Source organism: Oncorhynchus keta, chromosome 2, assembly GCF_023373465.1.
Source record: "Oncorhynchus keta strain PuntledgeMale-10-30-2019 chromosome 2, Oket_V2, whole genome shotgun sequence".
NCBI lineage: Eukaryota > Metazoa > Chordata > Actinopteri > Salmoniformes > Salmonidae > Oncorhynchus > Oncorhynchus keta.
In genome coordinates, this window is record NC_068422.1 from 15,158,496 (window position 1) to 15,172,343 (window position 13,848).

At 40.4% G+C, this 13,848-nt stretch overlaps 1 protein-coding gene across 3 annotated transcripts; it reads left to right on the forward strand.

The window, feature by feature from the left end:
- The first annotated feature begins 1,084 nt into the window (after positions 1–1,084).
- On the forward strand, positions 1,085–13,491 carry LOC118397172 (zinc finger protein 572-like). Of its 3 annotated transcripts, XM_035791697.2 has the most exons (7): positions 1,097–1,861; positions 6,120–6,223; positions 6,785–6,887; positions 7,176–7,279; positions 11,905–12,001; positions 12,126–12,225; positions 12,394–13,491. In XM_035791697.2, exons 1-7 carry the CDS (start codon positions 1,576–1,578, stop codon positions 12,401–12,403), a joined length of 804 nt encoding a protein of 267 aa, XP_035647590.1. In that variant the 5' UTR covers positions 1,097–1,575; the 3' UTR covers positions 12,404–13,491. The 3 variants fall into 3 exon arrangements, with proteins under 3 accessions (XP_035647575.1, XP_035647590.1, XP_035647584.2); XM_035791682.2 differs by lacking the exon at positions 12,126–12,225 and having other exon boundaries at positions 1,085–1,861; positions 12,394–13,490; XM_035791691.2 differs by lacking the exons at positions 11,905–12,001; positions 12,126–12,225; positions 12,394–13,491 and having other exon boundaries at positions 1,111–1,861; positions 7,176–8,840.
- The last annotated feature ends 357 nt before the right edge of the window (positions 13,492–13,848 follow it).

Genomic DNA, 13,848 nt, shown 5'->3' on the forward strand with positions numbered 1-13,848 from the left:
AAACAGCCACCACTAACATTGAGTGGCTGCTGGCAACACACTGACTCAACTCCAGCCACTTTAATAATGGGAATTGATGGAAATTGATGGAAAATATATCACTAGCCACTTTAAACAATGCTACTTAATACAATGTTTACATACCCTACATTATTCATCTCATATGTATATGTATATACTGTACTCTATATCATCTACTGCATCTTTATGTAATACATGACTAAATGTTTGCTTATGTGTTGACGTCATAAGTAAACATTTAGTCAAAACGAAAATCTTGTTTATTTACAATTCATTCTCAATAAATATCAAACAGGCTATAGGTACACCATCACTAGTCACCAATTTTATAAAATGTGTCAGTTAAAATGTATGGTCAAACTACCTCTAGGATACATTCATTCATTGACAGCACTGGGTCATTTGAAAGTGATTTCTACTGACTTCACTGAGTACTCCCGACCACACTTTTACCTCTGCACATAAAATCGTTTTTTTCCCTCTATAAGCCACTATGTAATTTATCAGTCTACAGTGTATTGCATTGGGACCAATGGAGAGGGTGGAGTAGAAAGTGTTGCTGGGAATATAAACCTCAACTCCTATGAAAGAACAACCTTTATAGATTTTACAGACCATAATGAGTAATACCAACCCACGTTTACTTCAGCAAAATGGTTTAGTTTAAAGCAATGTATTTCATGAACAGTGTATTGCATTTGGGGAATTTATTTGACCTTGGAAAATATTTTTTAACCCAAATGTGTTGCAAATATCACTTAAATATGAACAAATCTGTATCATTGTTAATGTATAGACACGTTTTCATTTCATGAATAAATACAGGTTAATTATAATTTTATTATACTATTACGTGGAGGACGTTTATTTTGAAAATGTTCTACATTCCGGAAGTAACGTTACATTTATAATGTTGCTGACGAGACCGTCAAGATAGACCAGAGCCTGTCGTTTCCAATAGGGAAAAATGAATCATCGTGAGAAGAACAAGCAAGGAGGTGGGCAGAGCCAAGCACGAGCTAGTGAGATTCTATTGGCGCGTTCTAGCATTATTTGCACATTTGCGTTAAGGAACGCCTACTCTGAAGTGGCGTGTGCAATATCTCAATTCTCCTTGCGCACAAAAACAACGCAAAGGGTTATGCAGAGCACTCTGTTACAAATTCTAGTTTTAGAAGCTGAATACTGCTGTATGGAGATCAAATGTTTAATCGATGAGAACATTTGCAGAACGTTGGCCAAAATCCATCTCGCGCCATTTTCTCACACTGGGCTTCTTCTGGTAGTGAGTGGAAACGCGACCCGGATGCTTCACATTTACACAACCGGTGAAATATCTGGCTCGTTGTATCTGTGGTCGAGACGCTGAATCGCTTCCCGTCTGTATTAGTGACGGACAGATGCTGACGAAATACTGCCGGTACTCTTTTGACATTTTAGTCTTGCTGCACTAAATTTGACTTCGAGGCGTTGGCATCTATACTTAAACAGCCTATTTATTCTACACTTCACCCAGTAACAATTACTTATTTTGAGGGCATTTTCGATCCAATAATGGCAAATTCCGTTGCCTTTCACACTCAGCTAGCCTCCATCATGGAGGTTTTAGCTAACGCGGCCGTGGCTGAAATCTGCGAGCTTGTTGACAATGGCTATGCGGTCCTGCATTTGGAGATATCTCAAGGGCAGAAGGAGAATGAAGCGTTGAGGAGAAAACTACGGATGATGGAGCTGAAAGTGTCTCGTGCGAGTGCCATGAGAGTGGGAATGGGAAGCTCAATCCTCGCGCACGGTCGCTTTCGAACACACGTTGGCATGGAATCGAGAAGGACATCAAGCAGTAAGATTGGCGTTCTAATAGAGAGCAATAGTAATGGCGTCTTTTTGTAGACACTAACTCCGCCTATGGAAAATGAATACCGTTTTTGTAAAAAAAAAAATTGTATTGACGCCGAAAATGTATACAGGCGTACAATTTTATACGTTTTGTTCTATGACTATCTTCATCAGCTAGTCACTTTTTAAAACATTTAAGCATTTATGTAATATAAAAAAGCATAAAGGCAATGTTAACTGGCTGATATTTTCTCATAGACCAACACGTATATTATCTCTTAAACCTGTGTTAAACTCAGACCTTATTCTCAACGTTTATCCCAAAACCCAATAATTTTCCCCATCGGAATAGTGCCCCACAGTGGACACGTCAGAATACCCATACAATATAGCGGTCAACACGGAAATAGTTTGTCTGTTTTTTCACGATTAATTATCATAGGGGATTTTAGATCCACTACAAGCAAGGTTTGTTTCATGTAGGCTTTCCCAGCTTGACGTTTTGAAAACTGTAAATCTCTCGGACAAGGTGACTTTTATAAATATGTTCCGCTCTATTTACTCTCAGATTCGAAAATGTTAATTAGCATCAAAGTAGACATGCAAGACTACAAATTTCTGCAAGTTCCGCTACATCATCTTTAGCAGACACATTTGCTGTCAGCTAGTAACTACTAGAAACCTTGATCCAAAACAATACATCTTGAAATGTAATTTACTGTTACAGATTTTAACTAATATTCAACTAAGGCTTATTTATGCATTTGGTCTTGTCTTGTTCAGAATACTTTCAAAAGAAGCTACCTACCCAACTAGATGATATTAGCAACATATCCTTATTTTAACAAATCCTTCAGTCGGTGGAGACCTAAATGTAATCCCTTATAATTTCTGCCAACTGTATGATTGAGGTGAAATCTGTTTCAATTTATAGTGTCAGAATGCACTGCTGCATAAAGTAATTCAAAACCAACTTGACATGTTCTGTTGCAGATTCAAAGCAAGGTTAACTCATTGCTGAATGTATCTATAATCATGAATGAATAAGCATATTTATTTGACAAGAATGCACCTAGTCACTCAAACACCTGAACTCCAACAATTACATTGTTTTAAAGAAATTCGAAATAGTGAACAATGCGTACATATGTCTTTCATACATAACATATAAAAATGTAACTTGAAGTAAAGATACAAATATTTATTACTCAATGCCACAAACCTGGGACATCGAAGAGCACCATATTAACTATTATTACTATCCGAGCACGCACAGATTATTCTGCTTGTCCATTTTGGGAATTAGACCATCACAAATAACACAATGTAAAACAGCAGATTGTGATTTATGGTGGCTGAGTTACAAATGGAGAAAAAGATGGCTACGGTAGGTTAATTATAAAATACTGTGTCAACTCAAATAGAATGAGAAAAGCACTTAAGACTCAAAACAAGGTAGCCATGCCTAAACGCAGCTATATCAACACCCTTCTTGTCAATTTAACAGGTCCAATTTTCTGCTGTCAATTGTGAGCAGCACATTTGACATTGCATTGTCAAAACCCCAGAATAAGCAGCAGGACAGCATTACTCAAGTGAAAAGTAGCAAAAACAGTAGTACACAGCAACACTTTTAAACGTGTTACTGAGTCTAGATGTTATCAAATCAGGAGAACAACAAGTGAAAGAATCAGCATAGGGAAAATGGGTGAAGGTAGGGTGGGTTTATAGAGAAGATGGAGAGGACCAAAGTTGAGGGACCAGGGGGCAAAAAAAGCTATGTGGAATAAGGGTTAGCTAGAGGGATTGTTGACCATGGAATAAATATAAAATGGTTTGCTTCTGCACCCCTTTTAGGTCGTTGTCACATATCCGGTCCATGTCCAGTTATACTCGGGGTCTCAGCGCGTGTCCCTCGTCATCATTCCATCTCTGTTACAGCCTTCAAATTGTGGTCATTGTGTGTCTGAATCACATTAAAGACGTTGACTGATCACAGCATTTCCACAAAAAGAGCCATACACAATACAACTTAATCATTGAGGACACAATTTTGTTGACAACATGGTGGTTCACATGGTCTACTGTGTGAATAATGGAAGAATCTTACCCCAGCTGTAGGTCCATTTGAGTGTGTGGTCACTTAGGCCTGTACATCAACCTGTACTGGAACCATTGGAGACTTGGGATGCTTACTCAAAGTTCTGCTTGAATGTCTTTGGGTCTGTGTCAGTAAAGGTAAAAAATAAACATTGATATGACAACGTGGGCCTACTCTAGGACCTAAGTCATTCACCTAGGTCGCAGTGATTTAAAAGGCTAATAAGAGTAGACTACTCCCAAAATAGATCAATGGGGCTGTCAACTGAGCCAGCAATTCACGTAACAAAAATGGCCTCTAAAAAGTTAATTGGAATAGTATTTCCATCTATTTTACATAAATGTAGATACATAATTAGCCCTCGTAAAAATGTCGCCTAGGTTATATGCATATTGGCTACAGCCTCTCATGTCCACACTGACGCTGACATGAGGGACAATAGAAAATGTAGGCAAACTTTAATGAGACTTTATATATATATATATATATATATATTAGGCTGAACGCCAGTCATGTTTGACATTTATCAAGTAGGATATTTAACACATTAACGTTTAAATGTTTGATTCTGTTGACATAGCTTTCTCCAGGCACAGTTAGTTTAGATCAAATGGTCACGAGCGGAGAGTGAAGGACAGTGCCTGTTACGCACTGCACACACCTTGAAATCTGAATGGAGGCAGTCAGCATTTTGAAACTATTTAACCATGAAGGTAATTGTTTGAAACCTGTAAGTTGTCCTTTTTTAGGCATATCTTAGCTTGTTTCAAAGTACCCTATATCCAAAATCAGATCATAGAAATGTTGAGGGAATGGTTTATAAAAAACGCCCTTATGCCATAGAAACCAGCATTTCTATGTTCTATTGGTTTTCAAATCAACTTTCTCTATTTTCCAGAAGACAAAATCCTAGTCATATTAGTAACCCAAGCTAGTTGTTGCATCTTTAGATTTCACCTCGTTCTAAATTTCTAACTGCTTTTTTCATCTTTGTCACATCAAACCTGCTCACATGTGCAGTGCATTTCTTTTTTTATATCTTTATTTTTGTAGAACTGCGTTCCTGCTAATTGCATTTTGGAACATTCACGTATACTCAAGGCTACTTCTGCGTGTGCATTTCTGTGCGTATGTGAACAAAAGAATAGTTTATCAACATTTTAAACTAAATCTTCTGATATGTTGTGCATTTGCCTCATTGCTTTTAAAATTGTACAGTAGTTGTATGCGTTTTGGATCTATCGTCTCAGAACTACATTTTATTTTATCGTCGACGGGACAACCTAAATTTCGAGCCCTTGCTACATACCCAGAGAGAAAGTACATTGTTCGATCCTCTCTCTGAAACTGTTGGATGATTTTATCTCAGTTTCTCACCTTTCCTGTGTTGTCTCTAGTAATGATTGGTAGGTCTTGGGGCGGTCAGGATACAACAAACGAGGCAAATATGAATTATGAGGGAGAAGTATGTTTTTCTCACATCACTTGTCATGACTACCTGCTGCAGCTCTCTCAACTCCGGCTCACCCTTCCCTCTCCACCACTCTACTCACGCACTCAACAACAGCCTGCCTCACTACCTGATTGTCAGCAGTAGCAGGTAACAGTGAAATGTAAAAAATAATAATAATTAAAGAGAAATGCAATTTAGAAGTAGCCCAAAAACCTGCAACCCGCGACCAATACATTTTCACCCACATCGTTTTCAAAGTAGCCCAATTTTGCAAGACAACCGCAGACATGGCAACCCTGCTCATTGGCCAAACCCTACTGGGTAATCAATTTGATTTATTTTGTTGCAATTAGTGTATATATATTTTTGGGGATAAACACAGAAAAATAGGTATATGGGAAACACAGGCTTAGGAGATTTGAAACGGTCTATTATCCCATAGAACAAAACATATAAGATTTCCTAAGCCTGTGTTAACCTCAGACCTTTATTTTAGTTGTTTATCCCAAAATCCCATTCCCCAATGGGAAAGGCTGAAGAACCAGAGGTAACTAATTTCTGTTTTTTTAGGACTACAAGCTGGCGAGTGCTATAGAACATATAGTAGCTACATTTATTGGTTATATCATTTTAGAAATGAACTTATCAAGACACCATTGATAAAATGTGTTGTGTATGTAAACAATTTCCCTTGTCTGCTAATTTTAGGCGAGGTACATTGTCGGAGAGGAGTTGATTCCCAGTTGGTCACCAGCCTGTTTAGGGACGGAAAGTCCCCAGGTGACACTGGACAGACTACCACACAGAGAAAGGTAAGCATTTGTCCACACTTGTTTCAGAAAGGGCAGCCTAATACTTCAGTGGTTATCAAAACAACCTGGGTCTGAATGTAAATATGAGATATAGCCCACCCATGCTAGTGGTAATTTTGCAATCAAGTGATCCTGTTTTACCTGTTTACTGTTCTGTTAGTGTTCTTGTGTTACATATTTTTTCAGCTGTCTTTATGACTGACTGTACAGAGTAAATTTTCTCACAGTGGATTATTCCCAGTTATAAACTTTGTGGTTCCAGCCCTGAAAGCTGATTGGCTGACAGCCATAGTATATCAGACTATATACCGTGGGTATGACAAAACATTTATTTTTGTTTTACGTTGGTAACCAGTTCATAATATAAATAAGGCACTTAGGGGGGTTGTGATATATGGCTAATATACCACGGCTAAGTGTTGTGTCCAGACACTCCACGTTGCGTTGTGCCTAAGAACAGCACTTAGCCGTGGTATATTGGTCATATACCACACCCTCGTGCCTTATTGCTTAATAATATTTTGTATCCCAATTGATTTTACCCAACCTTGTGTCCAACAGCCTGCTGCGTTGGATGAGATAAAGCCCAAATCACCTACCATCAAAGAGGAGAGGCGGGAAGAAGCCTGGGACAATCATGACCAACGAGAGAGATTGCGTACCGGTAATTAAATGGGAAACGGGCTTAATCAAGTGTTTTCATTATGCCTTTTGGCTGTACCATTTATCCCTCTCCCATAAATATGAATACATCTAAATGTTATATTGGGGAATACAATTTATGCATACAATTCATAAATTGATTTAATTATAAGTACAACTGATTTCATGCCAATATTTTGGGCTTTCATATCGACTATACATGGCTCATCCTTTGACTGATTTGTGATATTTGATAACCTTCATGAGCATCCAGTTCATAGTGATTCACATACTGTTGTTGATTTTGTAGGAGCTTTAAATCACAGTGTTGATGGAGGAGAAAGGCATTCCAACATCGTCACAGAGGCCACACAACCAATCAGCAAACAGGAGAATGCCAGCTCTTGTAAATGGGTGAGTGGCGAAACCGACAACAATGAAAACCTGAGTGTGAACAAAAGATCTCAAACCCCAGCATTGGAAGATGGTGATGGAATACTTGACCATGCAGGCTTTGATTGTATGATGTTTGAGCCCCCCAGACAACTTGGGACCCTTAGCACCCAGGGTCCTGGGGCTGATCTTCCTGAGTGCTCTTACTCTCATGTGGATGTTGTACCTCTTAATTCTGATTCAGAGAATAGTTTTCCCTTTTCGATGAACAAGGTGAGTCGCTCCGTAACTGAGCACAAACAACCTGTAACTTACAGAGACAATAGACAGAGGGTGCCGTTGCCCTCAGATGAGCCTCACATGACTGTGCGAAAAGGCATGGAGACCGGATCCAATGCCTTGGTAATGACGGATGGTTGGGTCTCCCATGACAGTCATAATAACGACGCTGTGAATTACAACCAAGACGGCACAGCAGGTAACCGGTTCATTTGTAGTTTCTGTGGTAAGACTTTGGCGTGTCTGAAGAACCTCAAGACACACCTTAGGGTTCACACCGGGGAGAAGCCGTTCAGCTGCATGCAGTGCGGGAAACGCTTCTCCGACTCCAGCAACCTCAAGCGACACCAGAGCGTACACACGGGGGAGAGACGCTACGGCTGCAGCCACTGCGGCAAGCGCTTCGCCCAGTCGGGGCACCTCAAAGTGCACCTTAGCGTACACACAGGATGCAAGCAGTTCAGATGCCCACAGTGTGAAAAGACTTTCATATCGGCCAATCACCTCAAGAGACACATCAGTGTCCACGATGGAGAAGAAAGTATTTTACCAACCACTTTTCAGTGAGTGAAAGCATACCCAAACGTGCTCCAGCCCAGCTTGAACAAAAAAATGAATTGGGGGCTCGACTGAAGGAGTTGATCATCCAAAAAGTATTCCATACACTTTTGAATGACTGTTTTTGTAACTCTTATCATTGAAGTTGTTTATCACTCATCCTCAGCCCACTGTGTGAAAAATTGGTTTGCGGACTCAAGGTGTCTCATCAGACAAAACTGTTCACACAGGAGAAAGACCCTCTATCTGCATACAGTCTAGGTGAGGAGCTTACTGTGAAACACAACCTTACACTTCACCTATAGAGAAACCATTCTGGTTGCTCAAGTGCTGGTGATGTATTGTCACTGAGTGTACCAGGAACACTATCATGAATAATTCTACTTTAACATTTTGACTGAACACATTTTTGTCTGTAGACTATTTGTCATTCACAGTTTAGGAGTAGTCTTATAACGAAACAAAAACAGTGGAATCAACAAATAATTTGTGTACGTCCATTAATATTTCAAGTGCTGCAAGCAATATATGAAATGTGCAGTACAAAGTTACAACTATTGTTAATGTAAGAAATGCTACCTCTTTAGGAAAAACACTCCTCCAATCACTCTAGTCAAATGCTATCTCGCAAAGGCTCATTGATGACATTTTTGTAATAAGTATTCTGTTGCACACACAATTTTTTTTTAGAATTACCCTTGAAAATGGATGTTTTTGTGAAATAAACAATTTAAGAAAAAGGCCACCACATTCCTGATTTTCTTGACTCTCATCCAGTAGGATGCAGAACCAGCTTCTCGTCAGCAACCCTAAAGAAGCACTTCTGGGTCATGCAATTTCTGAAATCTTCAAAAGGTTCCCACGTAATAGTAGAAGTGTCAATAACCTGTATTTATTCATGATATATGAAAATTGTCTAAACATTAACAATGAATCATATTTAAGTGACATTTGCATTAAAGTTGGGTTTTTAAAACATGTTCCAGGATCAAATAAAGAATAACACATTTCTATATATAGCACATACAAATATTGCACTGTTCAGGATTTTTTTTGTATGTCCATAAAACTACTATAGCCCCTAGAGTACAAAACAGATGAATTTGAACAAAAAGCTAGGTAATAGGAAGTGTTGCTGTCTTTTTAGTCTGCCCCTTCCATTGCCCACAATGCAACACACTGTATATGGCCAGCCAGCAGCATACCACCCTGCATCCAACTGCTGGCTTGCCACAGAAGCTAAGCAGGGTTGGTCCCTGATGGGTGACCAGAAGTTGCTGGAGGTGGCGTTGGAGGGCCAGTAGGAGGCATTCCTTCCTACTGTCCTCCATCTCCTCTCCCGTGTAACTATTTCCCAGGTCATTGCTTTAAATAAGAATGTGTTCTCAAGTCAACTTACCTGGTAAAATAAGGGTTGTACTGTCTATATATGTCTATATATGTATATGTCTATCGAGAATAATTTTACTGCCTGTTTCAGATAAACTGGGGTGGAAAATACTCAGTAGTACTAACCAAACATAATCAGTTTGAGGGGGACTTTGTCGTACAGATTGTTGCTGGCTTTCACTCCACCACCTCCATTGCCGCCAGTGGGATAGATGCAGCTACATGTAGCTGATATAATGAAAGTCCTGTGGGCAAAGAGTTGAACAATTTTGCAGGGATGGGGAGCATTCAAGCATAGAAGATGAAGATTCTGTAAAACTGCATTGTGCTGTTATGAAGGTAGATGACTAATAATGTGACAAATGTATTATCTCTTACCTGGAAAATGTTTTCTACGGTTTCAGGCACCCTAGTTAAAATGCAGTACGTTACAGCCTTATTCTAAAATGGATTACTTTTTTTCCCCCCTCAACCTACACACAATACCCCATAATGACAAAGCAAGAACAAGTTTTAGACATTTTTGCTAATTTATTCAAAATAAGAAACAGATCTTATTTACATAAGTATTCAGAGTCTCTCCCATATTTCACCTAGATAGTTTGTATGTATTGATATGTAGGCAACATGTGCCTTTTAATACATTTTTTTAAATTGATGTAGTTCTTGTCTATTCATTTTATGTATTATGTCATGTTTTGTGTGGACTTCGGGAAGAGTAGTTGCTGCTTTTGCAACAGCTTATGGAGATCCTAATTAAATAAAAATACCAAGACCCTTTGCTATCAGACTCGAAATTGAGCTCCGGTGCATCCTGTTTCCATTGATCATCCTTGAGATGCCTTGTTTGGAGTCCACCTGTGGTAAATTCAATTGATTGGACATTACTTGGAAAGGTACACACCTGTCTATATAAGGTCCCACAGTTGACAGTGCATGTCGGAGCATAAACCAAGCCATGAGGGTCGAAGGAATTGTCCATAGAGCTCCGAGACAGGATTCTGTCGAGGCACAGATTTGGGGAAGGGTGCCAAAAAATGTCTGAAGCATTGAAGGTCCCCAAGAACGCAGTGGCCTCCATCATTCTTAAATGGACGAAGTTTGGAAGCGCCAAGACTCTTCCTAGAGCTGGCCGACCGGCCAAACTGAGCAATCGGCGGAGAAGGACCTTGGTCAGGGAGGTGACCAAGAACCTGATAGTCACTCTGACAGAGCTCCACAGTTCCTCTGTGGAGATGGGAGAACCTTCCAGAAGTTCAACCGTTTCTGCAGCACTCCACCAACCAGGCCTTTATAGTAGAGTGACAAGATGGAACCACTCCTCAGTAAAAGGCACATGACAGACCGCTTGGACTCAGACAATGAGAAACAGGATTCTCTGGTCTGATGAAACCAAGATTGAACTCTTTGGCCTGACTGTCAAGTGTCACGTCTGGAGGAAACCTGGCACCATCCCTATGGTGAATCATGGTGGCAGCATTCTGCTGTGGGGGTGTTTTTCAGTGGCAGGGACGAGGAGACTAGTCAGGATCAAGGGAAAGATTAATAGAGCAAAGTACAGAGAGATCCTTGATGAAAACCTGCTCCAGATCACTCAGGACCTCAGACAGGGGTGAAGGTTCACATTCCAACAGGACAATGACCCTAAGCACAAAGCCAACACAACGCAGCAGTGACTTCGGGACAAGTCTGAATGTCCTTGAGTGGCCCAGCCAGAGCCCGGGCTTGAACACGATCAAACATCTCTGGAGAGACCTGAAAATAGCTGTGCAGTGACGCTCAACATCCAACCTGACCGAGCTTGAGAGGATCTGCAGAGATGATTGGGAGAAACTCCCCAAATACAGGTGTGCCAAGCTTGTGGCGTCACACCCAAGAAGACTCGAGGCTGTAATCACTGCCAAAGGCCCTTCAACAAAGTACTGAGTAAAGGGTCTGAATACTTATGTAAATGTGATATTTCAGTTTTGTATTTTTAATACATTTGCAAAAATGCCTAAAACAATTTTTGCTTTGTCATTATGGGGTATTGTGTGTAGATTGATGGGGGGAAATAAACTATTTAATCCGTTTTAGAATAAGGCTGTAATGTAACAATGTGGTTAAAGTCCAGGGGTCTGAATATTTTCTGAATGGACTGTATATATTTTGTCCTTGGTCAGCTATGGCTCGGGGAAACAGTTCTTTAGATCACGTTGATAAGATAGTCTTGTACTGAGCTCGTCCAGTTTATTCTCCAGTGCTTGAACGTTCGACAATAGAACGGAGGGTAGAGGCGGTTCATCCACTCGCCGATGTAGTCTTGTCAGGTATCCCGCGGGCCGTCCTCTATAACAATACAGACCGTACTAACATAATTATCTATGAGACGTCATATTATTGAAAGCTTTTAAGAAAGGATGAATCTGGTTCCCTTACAGTATATGGTGAAGGAGATGAGTAAGCCTGAGTGCATCGATTTCAAAGAGGAAAGACAGGAGGACACCATAAGCCTACAGAATGACTCAAGGATTAAAGGTGGGTGCTTATATTTGTCCTATTTCACACATGCACAAGTGTGTGTTACTACGCATGTGTGAATTGAACATTTGTTTTTTTGCATATTCCACTCCCTGAAACACCCTCGGCGAGTGGGGTCAAGGCCATGGTCTGCCATTCAACGTCGACCGTGGAGCAATTAAGATTAAGTGCCTTGCTCAAGGGCAGATTGACAGATTTTTCACTTTGTCGGCTCAGGGAGAGTAAGTGCAATGCAGGCCTATAATAAAATGTAAAATGCCAGTCGCATGGAATGGATGATTTATGTATACTAAAAAATACCACCCCATCTTAGAATGATTTCTCCAAAAGTCAAGGAAAGGCAATTATCCACAATTTAGTGTATTTCATCAATTATTTCCTCTCTATAGGCAGTGTTGAATCAGGTGCTGATGAAGTCGACAGGGGTGTGATTGGACACACTCAGACCGATGGTCTCTTTGAGGACTATGATCCGCACATCAACGCAGACCAAGAGAGGGAAAGCACGATCCAGAAGTTTCAGCATACGAACGTTGCACACCGCGTATGGAGGCAGGCATACTCAGGCTTGTGGACACCAAGAAGCACTGAAACAGATTCTGAGGATCCAGCTTGCTCTTATTCTGAGGAAATTAGCCCCACTCATGTCAAAGCTCACACAAAGCAACAACAACAGACTTCCGTAGCTGAGGAAAGCAAGCTGTTCGCTGTTGAATCTCACAATGTGAAACCAGTGTCTGCAATGCTTGATTCTGAACCCTATGAAGAAAAATATAAATCTAGAAATAATCATAGCAGTAATAATTTGCATCCGCAAAACAGCATCTCTTATGAGACTAGTGAAAACATTGGAAATCTTGCTGGGAGGTGTTTCTCTAACAGTCAAGGAAATATTAGAGGGAACACAGCGAGGCCCAAGGTGGGCAAAGTTCAACGCTACATGGCAGGACATAAAATGCAACACGGGGTTGGCAAGCGAGAAAAACGGTTTGTTTGTGGCTTCTGCAGAAAAAGTTTCACTTGTCCAAAGTATCTTCAGTCTCACCAGCGGGTTCACACGGGAGAAAAACCCTTCAGCTGCTCTCAGTGTGGGAAGAGGTTCGGCCAAGCTGTTTATCTGAAGAAACATCAGAACGTCCACACGGGAGAGAAACCATTTGTTTGCCCACTATGTGGGAAGCAGTTTGCAGATGCAAGTAATCTCATCAGACACAAGAGTGTTCATACAGGAGAAAGACCCTTCATCTGAATACAGTCTGGGGAGAGGTTTGCTGCGAAACACAACCTTATAATTCACAGAGAGAGACACACTTCAGGTTTCTCAAATGCTGGAGATTCTATTGTCACTGAGTGTATACCATGGACACAATTAGTCCGGAATAATTCAACTTAACATTTTGACTTAACACTTGTCTTTAGGCTATTTGTCATTCACAGTTGATGACTGGTCTTGTAAACAAAATTAATGGAAATAAAATTTTAAAAAATTGTGTGTGCCTTCATTAAAGCAGCAATATTTAACTTTTTGAGCGACGCAACCAAATATATAAATGTCTTATATATGTCTTTATATATGACTAACACAGTCACACAGGTTAAGGTGGCCCATAACACCACATTTTTCCATAAATACTGTCAACCCAATTTAGTTCAGAGAAGTATCCACCCCAGAGTTTCTGCCAACCCGTGAGCCAGGGTGGTCAAACCAGCTGAGGCTTCAGGCACTGATTCGTCCGGAGCTGTGCTACCCCGGGATGTAAGACATGGTCCTAATTATCACGCCCACTTCCCCCTTTTATCTAATGCAATTCTATTCTGTCAGGTCTTCCAGCTGGTTGCTTCAG

What these genes read in the sequence shown, in the direction of transcription:
- LOC118397172 (XM_035791682.2), top strand. Translation starts at nt 1,576, where the DNA reads ATGGCAAATTCCGTTGCCTTTCACACTCAGCTAGCCTCCATCATGGAG. An exon ending in ATCGAGAAGGACATCAAGCA is followed by an intron (nt 1,862 to 6,119) that starts GTAAGATTGGCG and finishes TGCTAATTTTAG; the next exon opens with GCGAGGTACATTGTCGGAGA. An exon ending in ACGAGAGAGATTGCGTACCG is followed by an intron (nt 6,888 to 7,175) that starts GTAATTAAATGG and finishes TTGATTTTGTAG; the next exon opens with GAGCTTTAAATCACAGTGTT.